The 20,862-nt window shown below is 57.6% G+C and overlaps 1 protein-coding gene across 9 annotated transcripts in view; it reads right to left on the reverse strand.

Moving 5' to 3' along the window:
- Nucleotides 1-405: 405 nt before the first annotated feature.
- PTPN5 (protein tyrosine phosphatase non-receptor type 5) overlaps nucleotides 406-20,862 on the reverse strand; it is a 56,311-nt gene continuing 35,854 nt past the window's right edge. For 4 of the 9 annotated variants that reach the window (XM_035704026.2, XM_035704025.2, XM_035704024.2 and 1 more), the window contains 13 exons: nucleotides 14,920-14,934; nucleotides 14,595-14,764; nucleotides 13,949-14,056; nucleotides 13,633-13,710; nucleotides 12,944-13,185; nucleotides 11,540-11,729; nucleotides 9,113-9,197; nucleotides 5,405-5,484; nucleotides 5,066-5,203; nucleotides 4,431-4,541; nucleotides 2,207-2,367; nucleotides 2,001-2,114; nucleotides 406-1,577 (listed from right to left, as the gene is read on the reverse strand). In XM_035704026.2, coding sequence (XP_035559919.1) covers nucleotides 1,484-1,577; nucleotides 2,001-2,114; nucleotides 2,207-2,367; nucleotides 4,431-4,541; nucleotides 5,066-5,203; nucleotides 5,405-5,484; nucleotides 9,113-9,197; nucleotides 11,540-11,729; nucleotides 12,944-13,185; nucleotides 13,633-13,710; nucleotides 13,949-14,056; nucleotides 14,595-14,764; nucleotides 14,920-14,934 — 1,586 coding nt within the window. In that variant the 3' untranslated portion in view covers nucleotides 406-1,483. Of the gene's footprint in view, nucleotides 1,578-2,000; nucleotides 2,115-2,206; nucleotides 2,368-4,430; nucleotides 4,542-5,065; nucleotides 5,204-5,404; nucleotides 5,485-9,112; nucleotides 9,198-11,539; nucleotides 11,730-12,943; nucleotides 13,186-13,632; nucleotides 13,711-13,948; nucleotides 14,057-14,594; nucleotides 14,765-14,919; nucleotides 15,054-15,409; nucleotides 15,428-19,448; nucleotides 19,517-20,862 lie in introns of those variants that run through there. The other 5 variants (XM_049098839.1, XM_049098841.1, XM_035704029.2 and 2 more) reach the window with 4 other exon arrangements.

Here is a 20,862-nt window from a genome sequence, read left to right on the forward strand (position 1 = left end):
AAGGGAAATTTCCAGGTTGCAGCTGCTGTTGGGACATGTAAGGCTCATGGGATAAGTGGGTGGGCCAACAGGGAGGGGCCTGGGTGTGACCTAAATGTCTCTCTACCCTAGCTTTGGCCTCTCTGGCCCATCTGTCAGAGCTGGTGGCCGGCCAGATGCTTTGTTTTCTCTGGAAGGCTCCTACACCTGTCCTTGAGGCTCCCCTGGTCCAGAGCTCCTGGATGGGTTGGGGGTGGTGATGCAGGAGAAGCCTGCCCAAATCAGTTTGGTGCACACTTCCAATCTCCACAGGTGGCACCAGGGAGGGTGTGTGTGTGTGTGTGTGTGTGTGTGTAGAGGGTGTACACAAACACCAGCTTACAGGGAGGCAGCGAGGGGAGAGGCAATCACACAGACCCGGGGGGCTAGTTTTGCTCAAAATGCTCCGTTTATTGCTCTATTCAATGACCACGAGCAAATTATAAAAAGACACCAAATGTCTCTGTCTGCCGTGGAATAAATATTTAAAGTCAGCAATAAAAACACGTGGCTCCAAGGTAACACAAGTTGCCAAGAGTCATGCATGCCCTGCTGCCGGGCTCTCAACACACGCGTTAACACAGGAACACACGCAGAGCTACACGCAGCGAGACTTCTGGGAAGGCTTTCCCACAGTGACACAGAAAAATGTTTCACACAGATCTGGGGCCCAGACCTCACCCCCCCCAGAGCTCCCCCTTCTCCCCACCCCCACCAGGGCCCAGGTCCTCTGGGTTCACAGCCCCTCTCTCCCCTTTCCTCCCCAGCGCCTCACAGGCTGGTCACTGCCTCCTGAAGGCATCTGACACCAGGAGGTCACCCCTGCTCTGATAATACTCCTCCTCCCTCCCAACCCAGAGACCTCTCCCCCTAGCTGAGATCTCTCTGCCAACTCCTCAGGAGCACCCCATCCTGGTCCCAATAACCCGGGCAAAATGCCACCTGCCGGGTGGGACGTGGGGGTGGGGGCCCGAGGCAGGCACCTCTGCCGGGCTGCTTTGGGGCTGGAGCTCATTACCCCTTTCCCCGGGCCGAGGAGACACAGTGTCCGGTACAGACAGCAGAGATGGATGGATGGACAGACACGCTGCGGCAGGACATTTGGAGTGCGGCACAGAAACGTTTTGGATCAAGTAGCAATGGAACCGTCGTTAAAAACTGAGGCCCCAGGTCTGCGTGGCATGGGTCAGGCCCTGGGGCCCCAGGTCTGGCCTGGCACGTCCCTCCCCCACCCCGCCCCACTCCCCAGTATGTACAGTAGGAAGAGCTATGTTGGGGAGCAGGGGCCAGGCCAAGGCTGACAGAGGAGGGAAGGGAGGAGGGAGGGTGCAGACCGAAGAGGAGGAAGCAGGGGGGTCAGGGAGCAGGGCAGGCCAGGACCCGAGGCAGGGCTCTGCTTGTGGCCAGGGTGAGGGCCCCGACTCAGGCTGGGTGGTACCCAGAGGACCTCAGGGCAGGAGTGCAGTCACTCTGGGGACGGGCGGGACAGCTGCTTCTCGTAGAGGCTCATGACATGGTGCACAAACTGGTATTGCTCACACGTCTGGATCATGCCGCCCCTGCGGGTAGAGACACGCGGTGCAGACGGGGTTACCGGGCTCTGGGGGGGGGCGGGATCTCCAAGCCCATGACCACCAGGCATTTGTGGGGGGCCTTGTCTTTGTGTTGAGTGGAGGGGCCAGTCCTTGGCGGCTACTCTCCTCTGTCCCTTGCTGCCCCTCCCAGCTCGGCCTGAAAGCAGGGACAGAGAGGACATGCCCCTCCACCCCTAGCCCCTGTCCTGCTCAGCAGCTGTCCCTTTCCCCTCCTCCAGCCCCCAGCTGTCTGGACCCAGCTCCCGCTCTACCCATCCGTCCTCTCTACTTGCTTCCGGCCAGTCCACGGGCAGCACGTCCTCTGGCCCCTCGCCCCATGCGTGCATCAGGCTCCCCCGGCTGCCCCTGGGACTCAAGCTGTGCCCCCACCCCCGCACACCGGCTGACCTGTCCTGACGGAGCTGGCACGTGGTCTTAAGGATGTCCACCACTCCCTCATGCCGCAGCTGCTGGCAGCAGATGCTGGTGGCAATGAAGCAGCCTGTCCTGCCAATCCCTGCACTGAGGGCACAGGGGGTGCGGGGGGTAAGCAACGGGGCAGCGTCGGGAGTAGGGAGGCCGCCCTGCCCAGGTGGCCGGTGGGGAGGACCCACCTGCAGTGGACGATGATGGGGGCACAGCGCGGCCCCTCCTGCTGGGCTGCCTCCTCCACCTCCCGGACCAGGTGCAGGAGTGGGGGAGCCCGGTCTGGGGTCTTCTGGTCAGGCCAGGACGTGAACCAGTAATGCTTCAGGCCTCGCTCTTCGGTCCCGTTCTGTCCGGGCGACAGAGACCCGCCCCAGATACACGTGAACTCGCAGCACCCACCAGCCGGCGGGATGGGGTGGGGGCAGCAAGAGCGTGGCGAGGGGGCCCAAGGAGTGGGACCTGCCGTGTCTGCCACCTGCAGCACGGGGCACCGGACAGGGGCTGGCCCTCGTCCTCCTCGTCCTCCCCATCGGTTCTACCCCCACAGCTGCAGGCCCGTCCGAGAGAGGCGGAGTCCCTCTCCCAACCCGCGTCCTCTGGTTCTTTATCCTAAGGCACAGCCCAGTCACCCCGGAGTCCCAGGTCTCAGAGTCCGGCCTCTGGTCCCCGTCAGTCACCCCTCTTCTCCGCCTGCCCTCCCCCGGCCAGTCTCCCAGTCTCGGCTGTTCTCTCTCCTCCCCGCCAGCACCGCCTCCACTCGGGCCTTTCTCATCTCTCCAGTGTGGCAGTGCTCCCTGAGTCCTCCCTGACTGCTCATCCGCACAGCGGCCCAGCACGTCCGTCCGCGGCGCCAATCTGGACACGCTGCTCCCCCGCTCAGAACGCTCCCGCGGCTCCTGCTCGCTCCCAGTAAAACCCATTCTTCTTACTCTTCAGTCTGGCCAATAAGACAAGGTACAGGGTCCAGCGCTCCAGGCCCTTCTCCTGGCCCTGTCTACTCGTTCTCAGTGCTCCTGCATTCCAAAGGCTTTGTAGACAAATCCTCTGCTCCACACACACACAGACGCACACGCACACACGCATACACACACACACAGAGCTAGTCCATCTTCCATGCCTTTCTTTTTTGTTTTTTTCTCTGCCTGGAATGGTCATCCCGCTTGTTTGTCCCCTCTGCCCCCGAGTCAACTCCTACTCATCCCGCAAAACCCCACTCAGTACCACCACTTCCAGGAGGCCCTCCCCGAGCACCCTGGCTCACAGAGTGCCCTCCTTCTGTTTTCTTGCCTATCTCTAGCTTGGTACTTACCATCTCTGGGTGCTCCTTTAGGGGAGTCCAGGCTTTGGACAGCTCTGTGTTCCAACCCAATACCCAACCCAGAACCAGGCTTAAGGCAGGTGCTTGTAAAGACTCACGGACAAAAGTAAATACCCCCAAGCTGTCCCAGGGCACTGAGACAGTGAGGCAGCCCTCACCTGGCTTCAGCCTCTTTCTAGGAAGCAGAAAGCTGGCTCCTTGGGCCCCCAGCTTATCTGGTGTGACAGCTACCAGAGCGTCTGCCCATGCCTCCTGCCCTTTCCTGCCCTCCAGTAAGGCCTAGATCTCGGAGCTGCTCAGGTGGGCACTGCTGTTTGGGGTCTGAGTGCTCCCTGACACCCCACCTTCTCCCTTCTCTGATGGGAGACGGCAGTTCAGAGGGACAAGTCTCAGGCCTCGGGTCCGACCCTGTGGCTGCCAGTGCCAGTAGACCTCGGTTTCTACAGAGAGCCTCAGCTTCCTGGTGCTTGGCTCACCTCTTCCAACCTGTGGGGTTATTACATTGGGCTCCACCGTCCCCAAATATGAGTTTTCCTTCTCAAAAACAGAACCCCATGAATCGTCCTGATTCCAAGGCAACAATCTCCTCTCTTATGCTGAACCTGGAAGAAGCACGACCTCAGGGTGGGAGGATACCTCCCCCCACTCTTTTTTCTTTTTGTATCGCTCATATACTACAGAGCTTCCCTGTGAAACCCAAATGCAGCGAGGAGTGCCTGCCCTCTGGTGGACACACTGCACCCTGTAGGATCTCAAAGTTACAACAGACCTTCCGTCATCAGGACAGCACGGGGTGGGGCGGGGGCTGCTGGGGATCCCTTACCCTGGCAGTCCCCAACGTGAATGCATCTGGAGCAGACTTGGAAGGCATTGACAGGGACAGTGCAGACACAGGGAGACTCCGAGAGTGTAAAATGCAACTGAGGTTTGCTCCTGCCTCTGGCCCCCAAGTCATCCACCCCTCCTCCCCCCTCCCTCCTCCCTGCTACATCCTGAGAGTGACACAGGCCTGGATTTCAGCCGTAGTGCACTCCTGGACCCTGTTATCTGGGCCCTTCCCCCCATCCGCCTGGCCCGGCCCCTGGCCTCACCCTGAGGGAGATGACTCGCAGCCGGTAATCCTCAGTATGAATGACCTTCTGCACGATGATCTCCACACCGTCGTACACCACCTGCTCCTCCGGCCAATACTCAGTGCACTTCTGCGGGGGCCCAGACCAGGCTTCATACACTCACAGTCCTACCACTCCCCGCGCCCCCACCCTGCTCCCCGCCGCCACCCGCCAGCCCCTCCTCTCCAGGACCAGCAGGGAAAGACATAAAAGGGCAACAGGTCTGCGGTTAGAGAGCGCTGGGTTCAAATCTCAGCTTCCTAACCTGTAAATTTTCTTTTTTGAGCATCAGTTGCCTCATCCGGAAATTGGAATACCTACTTTGAAGGACTCTTCTGGGGATTCAATGAAACAGGTTGGTATGGGTACAGACGCAGGCAGGTGAGCCCTGGCTGGAGGGGGGGGGGGTGCAGAGCAGCCTGTTTCAGGTCACAGACAGCCGGGGTGGAGAGGCCGGCTCCAGGCTCTGCCCACCTACGTGGCCCTGAGCAAATGGCCTAACCTTGCCCGGCCTCCCCATTCCCTCACCTTGGCAGCAGGCTACCAACCTCAGCATTGTTCTAGAGATTAATATGGAAAGGACAGACCCCTGCTAACAGCGCAGGGGTGCCTACCTCGTTCATCTCCTCGATGTTGGTGATCATGACGATGATGGGCGTGTGCTCCTGCCACACCATGCGCCAGAAGTCACCGACTGTGCTGACGATGGGTCCCTGAGTGGCGATGTACACCTTCTCCTCCCCGCCGTAGCCCTGCGGCCAGTCAAGTTCAGGCCGTCAGGGTCCGATGCGGTGCTCCTTGGGCCCAGTCCCCACCCTCAGGCCCTCCCCCCGGGGAGCGCAGGGTGGCAGGAGCCCCCGCTGGCTTAGGGACAAGCCTGGAGGACAGATCCTGTTGGCTTGGGCCTCCCTTTCGGGGGGTGGGGGGTGGGTCACTGGGATAGGGCTACGTACCCGGATGTAGTTGGCGTTGATGTAGGAACTCAGAGGGTCATCAGGGTCTGGTGAGGTCAGACACACTCTGCTGTGGGGGTCTGGGGTGGGGGGAGGTGGGTGAGGCTGGCATGTGACAGGTGCAACAACCCCTCTAGCGCGGGGCCCATCCCATCTGGCTCACTGCAGGGCACCCACATCTCTCCCAGGGCTCCTGAAATTCCTCCTTCCCCTGCCTGCTAGCAAAACCCTGGCCCATCTCCATGGCCCTGGGTGTCTACCTGCACAGCAGGAGTGCCGGCCCCTTGCCCGGGTCCCTCAAGCTGCCCTGGGCTCCCTGGGCCTCATGTTCTGGAGAGGGCAGAGCTAAGTCAAGAAAAGGATGACCCAGGGGACACATCCCGGTCAGCGGGGGCAGCGAGGGTTTGGGTGCACACGGTCACTGACGAGCTGGGTCCACCTGAACGGCACACGGCCTTCCTAAGCCTCAACTGTCCCGTCTGAAATACAGGGGTAAAGCTGCCTACTTCCTAGGGTTGTTGGGAAGACAAATGAGAAAACAGCTGGGAAGGTGCGATGTAAACCGTCAAGTGCTTTACAAATATATAGGGCTGTTGAGATTTGGGGGTAGAAAGCTGAGGGAGAGCCGAGGGATGGAGAGCGCCGAGCCTCCCGCGCCTGCAACGCAATGGCAGGGTCTCCGCAGCAGATGCACACACGTGCACGAAGGGTTTTTGTTTTTTGTTTTCTTTTTTCTCCATCGACTGACATGTCCAATCCCACAGTTATAGATTCTCACAACCTCCTGCTCCTCTTCCTGGAACGGAATCCATTTTGTGCCAGCGAGAGCCTCCCTGAACTGCCTCTTTGGTCAGGCCGCAGAGGCTGGGCCTAGAGATGGGAGGGTGCGTGGGGTGGGCAGGGACGTCGTGGGGTGGGGGGAACGGGGCCCTGGCTTCTGCCCTGGCTCTGTCACCAGCTCACAGTCTTATCCCTTCTCTGGGTTTCCCTTTCTTTCCTAAATAGGGACAGCTGAACTGAAGGAGCTTCCGGCACACTGCCGGGGGCTCTCCGAGACAGTACAGGGAGCCAGAGGGCTGGGTTCGAGTCCTGATGCTGTGGCTTGCTAGCAGTGTGCACCATTGACTTAATTTCCCTGTGTGGGTCTGTGAACTGGAGACATCCCTTCCATCACAGCCCCACTCGTCTTGTAAGGATGAAAGGAGGGAATGGTAGCTTGGCCTTAAACCAGTAACTTAGCCCGGCACACACCATATGGCACAGAGCTTCCCTAGAAGTTAACAGGTAGAGAGGATCCCAAACCGGGTAGGACAAACAGGTGACACTCACAGGCCTCTGCCCTCTGGCCCTTTTATGCCCAGCCCCATGGTGGGGCTGCCCCTGTGGATGGGGGCACAGAGGGGTGTTAGGAGGGCAGAGGGAGGGGGTGAGTGGAGGGGATGCTGCGTGGTCAGTGGAAGGAAGGAGCAGGGCGTGCTGAGGGGCCATCTCCCTTCTTGGCGGTGCCTGCCCAGATTAGGTGTCAGAAGTAGGCACAGCACCCTCGGACCAGACACCAGGAGGGCCTGTGGCACTAAAGAACCACTGTGGGAATGATGACCCCACTGGGCGCGGTCTCTGTGCCTGGTGCAGGGCTCGAGGGTAGGGACTCCTCAGTGAACGAGACACGTCCTTGCCCCCGAGTATGGGGCAGGTGGGCAGGCAGGTAGGCTGCATGGGGTCTGACAGCAGGAGAGGAGTAAGGAACAGCAGCACCCTGTGTGATTGAGTCCAGGGCACAGGGCACAGGGCAGGGGGGTGGGGGGGGGGCAGAGACATGGCCTGGAGAGGGACCGACAGAGGGTCTTATAAATCAAGGCTGGGCCAAAACCCGAGGATTACAAGGGGGATGGTGACAATGTTTAAGGAAGAGGATGACACGATTGGATTTCTGCTTTCTACCATTTCTGTGCTAACGGTAGCCGAAGAACAGGAGGGAAGAGTGTGGGCTTCAGCAGGGCAGTCAGGAGACGACTGCCTGGCACAACTCCAGGGGTGGTATGGGACTGGGCAACAGACAAGCCCTGGCCCCCGAAAAGTCATCCGGCAGTGAGGATGGAGAGGCTGAGCTGACCTGAGAGACGTTCATTCATTCATTCCCTCCTTCCCTCCCTCACTCAAATAGGAGCAGACTGTCTACGAGGTGCCAGGCACTATTTTGGCACTTGGGACGTGGTGACAAAAAGGACAGAAATCGCTCCCCTGTTATTTTGCCTTCAGTGCTGCCAGCTGGGTCACTGGTCACTCTGTCCTACTCACCGTCCATGGGTCTGTTCCCCCACGAGACCATGAAGTCCCCATGGCTCATTCATGCCTGAAGTCTCAGCCCCTGGGGCAGAGTTCAGGAAACTGGTGCCAAATGAACAAGAGACCAAGCCTCGGGGTGTCCTGGATCCAGCAGGCCTGTGCCAAGCCTGACACGTCCTCCTTGTCATACACACAACCCCCGGCCGGTCCCAGTCTCTGAGGCACAGGGACAATTCTCGCTGGCCACAGAGGATGCTCGCTTGAGCTCCAGGCCCTCGCGGGCTCAGCGCATCGTTGAAGCGGCTCAGGACCTCTCAGCCGTCCAGGGGGAGCCAGGCGGAGGGGTGGTCTGGCTCCCCCTCTCCCCCCCACCATTCCGAGTGACCAGCCAAGCCCTAGGTTCCAGGGTGCCTGAGCCCCTCCAGGTGGGGCTGGGTGGTTTGCGGGTGACAAGATGAGGAAGGAGGTGAGCAGCCCTGAAGAACGCATCCTGGCCTTAAATGGTGCTTTGTTTAACCGGAACTACCTAGAGACTGTGTAACCATGGCAACCACAAGTCGATATTTTAAAAGTTAAAAATAAGTCATGACATCTTACATGTTGTTGGAGATGCTGATGGCAAAACTGCTTTTTTAAAGCCTCGTTACTCCACAAACTGAGTGGAGTAGGTTGGTGGGGATTCGCTTTCAACAAGTCACCCCCTAAGCTAGCCCGGGGGGGCCTGGGGCCAGAACTTGGCAGGGGTGACAGGCAGACAGGGGCCTGATGAAAGTTAGCTGAAAATGACACCCCAGGGCTGAAAGAGGAACGTTAGGTCACCTGGTCTGACTGCCCTCAAAGGGGGAAAAAAATCCCTCTCAGATCTGCCAGGGGATCGATCACGCAGCTTCACTTGAACACCTTGAGTGACGGGGAGCTCACTAGCTGATCGGCACCTCATGCCCTTGTGGGGTGGCTCTTCCTGTCAGAGGACTCCCAGTCTGAGCAAACTCCACGCAAGGTACACAGAAGAGCCCGATTCCGGGGTCAAAGAGGCCCAGGGTGAGACTCAGCTCTGTCCTTCCTAGCCGTGTGACTCTACCTCTCTGAGCCTCATTTCCCCCTCTTAGCCGCCTGCCCACTCTGCAGGGAGAAAGAGCGTGAAAACACTCTGGGGTCACGGGGCACTGTCTGGGAGCTGCTACTGTCGTCATTCTCTCTCTCCGGGTTTCCAGAGCCAAGCACAGCCAGGGAGGGCAAGGGTGAAGCTGTGAGCTCAGCTCTGCCCTCACCACGGGGGCCTTTCCCCTTCCCCGGGTGCCCCCAGCCCTCCTTCCCTTCTCCTCGTGACCTCGAGGCCTAGCTCCGGGGTTGAGGTCTTCCTCAGGGCGAGGGGCTCCCAGGGGAGGTGCACCCCACGCCCCGGGGGCCGTGAGTACTCACTGGGCAGGATGGTTTTGTACCGGTTCTTGCGCACCAGCCCGGGGATGTCATACTCCTTCGGATCCACAAAGTTCATGGGGATTTCCTGCCAGAGGAGGACATGGGGGCGTTAGCCGCAGTGGGCCGGCTCTCACAGGCGTCGGGATCCAGGCACTGGTGTGCCTCTAACCTCTAGTCCAGGCGTGTGCTTGAGTGCACGCACTCACTCAGTGAACGTGTACTATGAAACCAGTCAGTGCACAGGAAAAGCATTAAGAATAGTGCCTGGCACTAGTGAGTGCATAATAAATGCTGTTATTACGACTGTTGCCCCGGGGCCAGCCTGGCACCTCGTAGATGCTCCATAAACGGCTGATGAACAGGGAACAAGAGAAAAAGTGACCTGGCCAATCACTGCCTTCCATCCCCCTCCCCTCGAGGCTGACCTGGGTTCCGGCCTCGGGGGCTCGGGCTGTGCTGCTCCCTTTGTGGAAACATCCACCCCATCCTCCGCTTCCTCTGTCCTGTCCACCTTAAGCGCCCTCTCCTCCAAGAAGCCCTCCCTCGTTCTCCAGCAGGAAAGGAGCCTCCTTCTGAGCTCCTCAAGGATGTGCTTGTGCCTTCCAATCACAACTGTGTCAAAAACCCCAAATCCAATCCTCTCTGCCTGGCCACGTGATGTCGCCTTGGATCTGGTCTTTGTTCACTGTGGGCTGCTCTCTGGTTACAGGCCAGTCTCTTCCCCGGCTACCCTGCCTCCTGGTCTGAGCTCCCGGCACTCCTTCCGACCCTCTGCTGGTCGGGAGCGCTGGTCCCACCCTTCTCCATCTGTCCAAACAGTTCCCAGCTTTTAAGTTCACCTCTTGCCCCCTCCCTACTGCTCATGGGGGTGACTCCCCAGTGCCTCTGGCTTCTTCACCCCCCCTTCCACCTGTCCCCATCGCTCAGCACCTGACTCCAGTTTCACAATGTCCACAGTTTTTGGACATATTTAAGTATGGGCGTTAAGGATCACTACACTTAATTTTCTAGGGTTATTATGAGAATCCAAAAAAACCCCACAAAAAAAAACCCTAACCCTCCCATTCCCCAAAAGGCAATGTGTACAAAAGTGCCCATGGAGTGAGGGCGCAGGCTGTGTTCCTTGGTCTCTGGGCAAAATCAACAATCAGCTATTGAACAGGAAACACCAGGGAGGTGAGGGTGGTGGGAACACGCAGCGAAGCTGAGGCTGGGGTGGTTGAGAAAGGCTTTCTGGAAGCATCCAGTGGGGTGGGGGTGGGGGGATGTGAGTAGAGGTGGGGAAGAGAAAGGCCTGGGGGTGGAGGGGGGTGGTAGTCCAGTTTGAAGTGGACAGTCCCTGTAGGGGAGGGGGCACAGGGCTGAAAAAGGAGGCTCGGCTAGCCCAGCTCGGGCGAGACAGACCATGCCCAGCCCTGAGAATGTGGAGCGGTGGGTCGGAGGGCAGCAGAGGTTTTCTCAGAGGAAACAGCCATCCGGGCCAGGTAGGAGGCCAGGTGGCCTGGGTAAGGGAAGCCGAGGAAGGCACATGGCTTCCCCATCCCCCTGGCTTCTCCCAGGAGGGACGGTCCCCAAATACTCATGGCCTCTTGCCCTCTCCCACCCAGACTGGTGGCAGATGGTGAGATCGAGTGAGGAGCACACTCTTGGGCCCAAACCCCTTCCTTCCTCCCTCCTCCTTTGGGGACCCTCCTGCAGAGAAAGAAATACAGGGATGCCCTCAGGGGGCAAGTGGTGCATCCCCTGAGGTGGGCAGAAAACTTGTGGATTCTTGGGGTCAGTATTAGGAAGCTCACTATTGCTACGCACCTGGGCCTCACTTCAAAATTAGCCTTTACCAACAAAAATAAAGGTGACACTGTCATCTCCTACATCCTAGCATCCTAGCTAATCACTGGTTGGGTGCTCAGTCAGGTAAAGCAGGCAGGTCATTTACGGGGCCCCTCAAAGTCCAACAGGAGGCAGCTGGAGGCTCTCTCGGAGGTCTGGGGGGGAGGTGACTGGAGAGATGTCAGAGGAGGAGCAACGTTCGGAGATAGTGGGTAGGAGGGAGGGAGGGAAAAGAGGAGAGTCGGAGGAAGGCTTTCTACCACTCCCAAAGCCCAGTGCTGGGCAGTAAGGACGCGGGGAGGCCACCAGATTCCTATCACCTGGCTGCGTCCCCTGCACACCTCAGCCGTATCTTTAATCCTTGCAACATTCCAATGATTTTTATCCCCATTTTCCATATGAGGAACCTGGAAAGAGCCCCTCTGAGGCTCAGGGGGGAAGCAGCTTGCCCAAGATGGTGGGAGAGCTGGTAAGGAAGCAACGTCAGTCACTCGGGTGCTGGGTGCTGGGCACCCCGCACCGCTGCCCGGCTAGTGCACCATCGAAGTGAGCAGCAAGGTCCGCCCACTGTGGGGGGCTGGCCCCGGGGGGACTCACAAAGAACTCTGCCTGCAGCAGGAAGGGGTCCAGGGCCTTCTCGTGAAGCTCCTCGGCCTGCAGGACCCGGGAGGCGCTGAGCAGGTACTCGCGGGCCGACTCCTCACGCGGGGACATGAGGTAGCCAAAGCCCTCCTCACCGCAGCCTGGCGTGCACATGTCCAGGGTCAGGGAGACGTTGGAGCCCCTCCTGGAAGGACCGGGAGAGGGGAGCGAGTCTCAGAGGTGGGGGCGTGAGGAGGGAGGGGTCAAGGGTGGGAGCAGGGTGGCACCCAGAGAGCAGTGGGAGCGTGACAGTCCCACTGGTTGGGGAACGCGGGTCTCAGCTCCGAGATGTAGGCCTGACTGACTCCCCGATTCCTGGCCCCTGCAGTGGAGTCACTAACTGAGGGGGGCCTGGGGCCCCAGTTCCAGCGGTTCCATCCAAGGCAATCGCAACACAGTCCTCCCTGGCCTGTCCTCTGTCACCGCTGGAGGCACTTCCCAGCCCCGGGGCCCCAGGACGTCAGGAGCCGGAGGGCGGGGGGAGAGGGCACCTACGCAGAGCAGAGAAGCAGGGCTCTACCCTCTGCACCCAGCCTCGGTCCCACCCACCGGTCCTGGATGGGGCTTCCCACGAGTCCCGGCCATCTCACCCGGGAGAGGCCAGGCCTCTCAGCTGCCAGGGGAAGGGGAGGTCCTGGGGGAGTCCTGGGGCAGCACAGCGGTGGCGGGTGTCTGCGCAAGACAAGCTCCACCATGTCCAGTGACTAAAGACACAGAACAGCTGAAAAGCCCCTCACTGTATAGAAAGGGAAACTGAGTCCCAGACAGAGGACAAGAATTGCCCAAGCTCACACAGTAAGGGGATGGGAGACCTGAAACAAAAAGCTAGGTTTTCTGACTCCTCATCCAGTGTTTCTTCCACGACATCGTGGGAATAACGCAAACCTGGTGCATCTGGTTTACCCAGCGAGGCTCCGAGGAGAAGGTGCTGACGCCTCCCAATGTACGCTCTAGGGAACGCTATGGGACACTTTCTAAAAGTAAGGGTCTGTGTCAACACTTTGAGGAATGCCACATGCTACCCCCTTGCTGATTTACGATGAACACAAGTACGTTAAAGGCCCTGACAAGTCCTGTAATACAGGAACCTACCCAAACTTACTTGGGTATAGGAGTTAACGTGTGAGTACGTACGCATGTGCATGCCTGTGGGCGCGCGTGCAGTAACAGCATTTACCCTCCCTGGGGCATTCTGATCTATGTGAATCCGACCTGAGGAGCATGTGTCTGTCTACACTGGCTAAACCATGAGGCCAGCTCTGTCCTGGCCACTGGGAGTCAGAGTCAGGCACCTGCCCTTCTGCTGGGGAGCTGAAAGCTCAGGAGCCCACAGAGCCCACCCCTCCTCCACCCTCTCACCTTTCCTGTAGACCCATGGACTTGACGGTCAGTGAGGCAGGGTCAGCCTCAGGCTTGATGTCCATCACGCAGTCAAACACAGGAGTCTCAGGGACAGGGTCCAGGTCCAGGAAGTCATCCTCGACCTTCTCTTCCATCCACTCTGAGTAGGTGAAGGAGGGTTGACGGCTCACTGACTGGCGCCTATCCTCAGGGGGCAGTGGGGTGGATGGCTCTGGGGGAGCCCTCAGGAGGTGCCACACCTAGTTGGGGAGATATAGTATCATGGACCTGCCATCTGCTGGCTGGTCCCCAGGTGATGGGGTGTCCATGACATTGAGCCCCCTCACTCTAGAGCTCCCCTGGGAGCTGCCTGCATGCCACTGCCCTTCACCTAGGTGGGAGGTTCCAGCCTCTACCTTCCCCCCTGCCCCCTCCTCCCAACCCTCAGTTTCGTGTTGATTGAGGTCTTTTTGGTGGGATGTGGGGCTGCTACGGGAGTCTTCAACAGCCTAGGACACCACAAACTCATTTTCAAGAAGAAGGTGCCCCTCATCCCAGGCTGTGAGCACACTGGTGGAAGGAGACAGACAGCCTGTCCCTGCCCCGACCTGAAACATCTAGTCGGGGTATCAAATGGGAGCTGGTGGGCACCGGGACTCCCCTCCCAGAGGAGGGGAGCGCTGAGGTCAGGTCAGGGGGCACCTTACCAGGGTGGTAATGAGGATCACAGACAGAGTAACCAGCAGCAGATTGGGGACCTCCAAGGTCCCAACGCCCAGCCGGGCCTGGAGAACATGAGACAAACAGGTCAGGGTGGTGGTGGGGACATAGTTCTCATCCATTCCTACGGTGACAAACCGAGTTTCTGAAAGCTGCCAACCAGGTGTGCGTGGGGAGCAGGGTGAGGGGTTTCAGGGGCGTGGATGTATCTTCTGAACTCAGACGAGCCCCATCCAGGGGCTGGTGGGCCTGGAGGGGTCCCGTCGTTCCCTCCTACCTTGGCGCTCCCTGGAGCTTACTCACCGTGGGTCCCAGCTGTTCCAGGAGTGTGAGCGAGGAGGACAGGAGGTCTGTGGCATTCTGTGACCAGATGGGGCCGTAGCCGCTGAGCCAGAGGACCCCGCAGGCAAGCTGGGGCAGCCGGGGTGGGGATGACGGACTGAGTCTGGAGCTTGGGCTCCTTGCCCCCATCTTCCCCCTGCAGCCTCAACTTGCCCCCAACCCCCCCAAGGTCCAGACTGCACAGCTGAGGGAAGAGCCCGGGGGACTCTGGGTGCAGAGAAGGCCTCGGGACTCTCCCTGGAGAGGAGCTGACCCGAGGGAGCCAAGATAAAGCCCTTCCCAGAGGGGACCCCCCAGTCCACCAGGCACGACATAAAAGGCCAAGCTTCCCAGAGACCTCTCCCTAGACGGGAAGTCCTCCCCGAGACCCCCGCAGGCCGGCCGCTCGGGAGGTGTAGGGCCCCGCGTCTTGGGCTAGGGCAGGCGGCCTGAGGGTCTCGGAGGCCGTGGCCTCCTCCGCACACCGGCCCGAGGGCCTCGAGTCACGGAGGGACACCGGAGGGCCCCTCCCCCCGCCGTCCCCAGGTGGCCATCGTGGGGGCGACGGGAAGGGCCGTCCCCGCGCCTGCCCTCGCTCCGGGCCTCGTGGGGCCTGCGCTCGCCTTACCAGGAGCTGAGAGGCAGCCAACAGGCACAGGCCGCTCCTGCCGCCGAGGGAGTGGCTGCCGGCGCCTCGGGGTGGCGGCGGGGGCGGCGGGGGCGGCGGCATCTCTCGCTGCGGGCCCGCGAGCCCTTCGGCCTGGTCCAGCGTGTCCATCACTACCGGCTGGGGCAGACCTGCGGGGGGCGGACAGGCGCCTGGTGACCGGGGCCCCGCGGCCCGCGGCGGCCGCTCCTCCTGGGGCTGCCGTGGCTTCCTCGGGATCTGGGATCAGTCAGCGAGGCTCCACTTCCAGCCGTCACCCTCGATTAGCAAAGCAACGTTCACCTACCTTCGTCAGAAAGAGCTGAGTGTGGGTGGACAAATTATTTCTCTTTTATTTCTCCAGTAACAGAGTTAAAATGGCAGGAGGCTTTTCAGGGAGTTAACATCGCTGTGTTTACGCAGTTTCATTCTTTTCCATTTCTTAAGGAAACAAAAAACAACCACCTCAAACTCGATTAAAAGAGAGAGAGAGGAAAAGAAAGGCACGGCGTAACCAGGCCGTGACCCCGAACAGCCCTCCCACGCCTGCCTTCCAGATTTTGGTCTCGTGGGGTCTGTACCCTGACTGGGGCCGGAGGCCGGACCCCGGACAACATCCCGGCCGCGCGCCCCTTCGCCCCGTCAAGGCCCCCACGCCGTGGGGCGGGCAGGGCGGCGTGGACGAAAACCCTGGTGTAGCAGAATTGGTATCGGAGGTCTCAGGTCTAGTTCTGGGTGTGTCCCTAGTGGTGGGACCCTGGGAGAGTCACCCCCTCTCTGGGCTTCCGTTTTCATACCCGGGAAATAGAGGTTCAGCTCAACCCTTGGTTTCCTTACTATTCTACAGAGCCCTGCTGTTTCTCAGGTGCACCCTCAGGTGTTGCCAAGCGCTCAGGGACCTCGGTGTGGAAGCTCTGCTTGTCCCCATTCCATGCCCTGGGTTCCCTCTGAGATGATTCCAACACGGGGTTCCACTATGAAAACTGTGTGAACACCACTGGCTTAGATCTGGGGCCCTGGCCTTAGCGACTCTATCAGCATCCACTTTGATGAGGCCCAGAAGCTGGAGGACCCCACCAGAGCCCAGATGCTGGAGGTCCCCACCGAAGCCCAGATGCTGGAGGTCCCCACTGGAGCCCACACAGCTGACTGTTGCCAAGAAGAGAGGGACTAGCAAAATGGATGTGCAAACAGCTTGACAGTGAGAATGGGGCGGTCTGCACCGCTCTGTGTAAACGGAACAATGGACTCTTTTTGTTCTAGTTGGGTGACAACAGGATGCTCAGAGCCGAGAGTTTTTTCTCCACTTGTTTGCCTCCTGGACAAACATTTAGGGAGCATCTTACTGAGCCTGGATCACCAGTGTGGTGCAATGGGCCCAGGTCCTGGTGACAGTGCCACCTGTATCCTCCTAGATGCTGACCTGCTACAGCTCCCCATGTGACGTGATCCAGCCACACTCCTTGCAGTTCCCCAGGTGAGCTCCCCTACTTGCTCTGCACCGCCTGCCCGCCTCCTTCCCCCCCAAGCTTTGCACCTGCTACTCCCTCTGCCTGGAACATCCCTCCAACCTCCTGCTCCCCTCCCCTGCCCACTCCCCCCAACTCTGTCAAGCTAACTCCTCTTCACCTTATGGAACTCAAGTCAGAAGTCACCTGAAGTCCGTCCTCCCCTGTCACATTCGCCTAGCACTGCCTGCCTCCCCATACCACCGGCAGCAATAATACATCTGGAATGTCCGAGGCCCTGCTTTGAGTGTTTTCTATACATGAATGTCTTCACTCTTCACGGTACTCCTACGGAATCAGCACGATGATTACCATCATTCGATAGAAGAGGAAAATGAGATGCAGGGAGGATACAAGACTCTCCCCAGGTCAGCTAGCTAATGAGTCATCGAGGCGCGTTCAAACTGAGGCAGGGAGATGGGCTCGGGGCTACATTACATGGGCTGTGGTTTGTAAAATTATTTGTTGAGTATCATATCTCCCACTTGTCTGTAAGTTCCATGAGGGCAGGAGTGGAGTCAGTTTTGTTCATCACAACTGTCCACCGCATCTAGCAAAGTCCTGGTGTGTAAGTCTGCAATAAATACTGATACCAAATGAGTGCCTGATGGTAGGCCAGTGCTAACCTGCCATCGGCTTTCTTACCAGACAAATGGCGATGATCATACATTCCTTGAAAAGCTGTGATGAAGACTGTAAATTCTATCAATAAAAAACACTCAGCATGGCACCTGGCGTCTAGCAGGTGCTCAGTAAACGTCCGATTATAATGTTAGCACGTAATTCCTGCCTTCAAAAGGCTCCCAGTCTCATGGGTAAGACAGATCAGTGGATACATGCTCATAATCCAGTGCATTCAGTGGAAAATCCAAGTGCTGGTGGAGTCACTTTTTAGGGTTACCCATTCTTGCCCATGTAGGGCCTCATTGCTGACATGAAGAGACAGCTCAGATCCTGGCCAGCCAGGTGAAAAAGGAAAAGCTGCTGCTAAGGATGGATCATGCAGGAAGCCTGGAGTTTCCGTGATCGATACGCAGAGGCTTGATTGCTCAAGTGGCAAGGTCTCCACCTACACCCTCAGAAAAAGCAGTCCAAGGGTGATGACAAATTTGGAAGGGTGGGAGGGGTTCAGGGCCCAGAGGTCACCTGGTGTGGCTCCGGACTGCATGCACTGTGGACCTTAGGCAATCCCGCCTTCTCCCTGCGTCTCAGTTTCCTTATCTCTAGAAAGAGGGGTTTGAACTAGAACTTGGTACCTCTGAAGCTCTAGTTCTTCCATCTTCAGAGGAGAGGGGACCTGGGTCTTTGGGGATTAGCAGCAAGCTCACACGATTTTGGACTTCTCTGCTTTGTTTTAAAATTCATGGGTGCTCTCTGTTCTATGCTGTGGTGTATCTGTCCTCGTTTTGATATTAAAATAATGGGCTTTCTCCCCTCCCAAAGCTTCGAATCAGATTTCTCCCTCAGGAAAATGTGATACAATTTATCCTTTGACTTTGCCCTCAGGGGTACACGCACCCCAGTCTAAGGAGCGTGGAACCTGCCTGCAATAAAACATCATGCTGCTGTTATAAAAGACTCTGTAAATGAATATTTAATATCATGGAAGGAAATTCTGATGGTATGGAGAAAGGCAAGGTGACAAAACAGTACAATCTTCTTGGCCTTAAAAATTAAGAAAGTATAAATGTGCATATGATAAGGTGACAAATACCCAATGTAGGATAAGAAGTTAATGTCAGATAGTATTTGGGAGGTATGCAGCACAGCAAACTCCTGGCACACAGTAAGTGCTCGATAAATGTTGTACATGGGGGATCCCTGGGTGGTGCAGCGGTTTGGCGCCTGCCTTTGGCCCAGGGCACGATCCTGGAGACCCGGGATCGAATCCCACATCGGGCTCCCGGTGCATGGAGCCTGCTTCTCCCTCTGCCTTTGTTTCTGGCTCTCTCTGTCTCTCAGTCTTTCATGAATAAATAAATAAATAAAATAAAATCTTTAAAAAAAAAAATGTTGTACATGGTACACGGGAAGAACAGAAGCCAGGTGTTAACAGTAGTTCCTTGGAGGTAGGGGAGATGAGAACCGATATTTTTCACTATTTATATATTAAAATTTTTCTCCAGTAGACATATACATACAGATGTATGATGATAAGCAGATGCATAAACACGTGTGTCTCCATACACACATATATACACACATACACACGTACTTATTTACAGTAAAAATGTATTTAAAAGAAGGGATCACTGCTCTGAGTTCAGACACCATGAGACCTCGAAAGTACTCCTAGATTTCTAGGCTCTGACTACCACACGTGTCACACCTAAATGCACAAGGGGGGAATGGGGAGAGTGAGACAGTGTACACAGCTCTGTGACCCCCCCCCCCCCCACAGTGTAACAGCCACTCTGAAGACGGGTCCCCTGATGATGCGTGATCATCAGCCTTCTGTAGGAAAGATGGCATTGTCAATGGCTGGGCACCTTCTGGGGGTTGAAGAAAAACTGCAGGCTGGTAGGCCCTGTATGCACATCTCAGGGAGAATGGTTGTTTTTTTTTTTTTTTTTGAAATCCACAGGGCACCTGGCAGCCCTGGGGGCCAGATGAATCCAAGGCATGTGCGTATTCACTGAGCAGCTGGGAGATGCTTTATCTTTCAGAGCAGGGTGTACTGAAAAATTTTTTTAAAAGTTTTTTTAAAACTTATGTATTCAGAGAGAGAGAGAGACAGAGACAGAGACACAGGCAGAGGGAGAAGCAGGCTCCACGCAGGGAGCCTGACACGGGACTTGATCCCGGATCTCCAGGATCACACCCTGGGCTGCAGGCGGCGCTAAACCACTGTGCCACTGGGGCTGCCCTGAAAAATTTTTCTGGGCAGAGAGCTGAAGTTCAGTTCAGGAAGACACATCTTCAGAAGCATACTCCATTCTGCCTAAAATTTTGGGGATCCACAGACTTCCAGTTAAGCACCTCTGACCTCGGGGGTGGGGAGTAGAGCTCTGTGATAGAATGTCATGGAAGCAGGGGGTGTGGAGAACAGGCCTGGGAACGGTCTCGCTTTTAGTCTCTGTTCACTCAGGCATGAGTCCAACACACACTTATTGAGCACCAGCGATATACAGTGCCGAGTCCTGGGCCAGGCTCTGGGGACACAAGAGCGAACAAAACCAGTCTCCACCTGCAGACACCACTGAGGTTCTGGCCCCATTCAGTCCCTTCGGCTTCCGGGTCCGCTCCCAGAGATTATTTTAGCTCTCGGCCTTGCCCTGCCCACCCTGCCACTTGCTATCATGTTCTGGGAGTGACAGCACCACCTCACCGGGCAGGCTCCGTGCAGTTCCCGAAGTGCTTCTGCACACGCAGTTGCATTTGCTTCCCTCGGCAGCCCTGTGAGGTAGACATTATCATCATCAGTCCCGTTTTGTCGGTGAGAGGCGGCTGCTTGTGTCAAAGGCTGGCTTTTCAATAGTTCACAGCGAGGTAGCGGCTTTGCCACGCATGAAACCCTGACTCAGAGGCAGCTTGCTGACAACGATTTAACACAGGGCTCCTCCTGGGCTTGCCTCTTGCGCAGGGTGAAGGGGATTTTCCAGGCCTGGAAATGGAGGCTTCGAGAGTCCAGTGGCTGGCCCAAGGAAGGGAAGACCTGAGATTCAAACCCAAGGCTTCCTGACACCGAGTGATCTTTCCATTTTGCCACACTGCTTATCAGGAAGGGTCGCTGCAGCAGAGGAGGCAGGTGGTGAGAGCCCGGGAGGGAGGCCCTGTACCTGGGGGGGAATCCTGAACCCTAACCAGCTGCATGGGGGTGGGGGTGGTGCAGCATTTGTGCCCCCGCCCGGCTGATGGCTCCTCAAAGACTATACAGTGTAGAGGGAGGAAGCAGTGGAAAGCAGGTGCTCGGTATCCCCCGCCAAAGCTCTAGGGACCCCAGGTAAGGCCTGCAAGCGGATAGCCTTCAGATTTTACCCGGGGCATGTGGAAGCACTGTGATCCCTCTTCTGTCACCTAGCACCTGAATCCCACCACTAAACTCTGCAGCTGCTGTGTGCCCCGGGGCTGGCGCCGCCTGAGCTCAAGAACCCATGGCTGCTCCTGCCGGTGACTCATCCTTGGAGCTCACAGGCTGCCAGCCCACCGGAACTGGAGCAGAAGGCTGGCTCAGCCTGTTCCTGTTTACATGACCAAGGAGGCTCTGTCCCATTCAGCTCTTCTTCCTTTCCCAAACATGGCCAGGAGTGACCGCCCAGCCATGCCCACAGGGTCACAGGGGGCCCTGACCAACAGAACATCACACTTGGTCCTGACCAGGCTTTTCAAACCATGGATAGTCAGAGCCTGACAGGCCCCGAGGGGCATCTGGTCTAGCCTGCTAATCTCAGAGAGGGAAGCTCAGGACCAGAGGACCAGAAGTGCCTTACTCAGGGTCACAGAGCCAGGAAGCAGTAGAACTAGGATCTGAACCCATGTCTATGGGCCTCCCCTGTCCACGAGCTTTCTGCTATTCTACAGAAAGATCTGGAAACCCACGAGGGGATAAGGCAGGGGCAGGCCAATCAGGCCTATTCTGAGGTTTTGCTTGGGTCAGCCCTGAATGTAGAACCAAGGGAGGCAGGTGCCCCCAGGGGAACCAAGAAAAGGGGTGAAAAAGTCTAGAAGGAAGAGGCCCAATCAGCCATTTCTGCCACCACAATGATCACACTCCTCAGCAGACCTCCTGGCTTCGATGGGCA

The sequence above is a fragment of the Canis lupus genome, chromosome 21, assembly GCF_003254725.2.
Source record: "Canis lupus dingo isolate Sandy chromosome 21, ASM325472v2, whole genome shotgun sequence".
In the NCBI taxonomy this organism is placed as follows: Eukaryota; Metazoa; Chordata; class Mammalia; order Carnivora; family Canidae; genus Canis; species Canis lupus.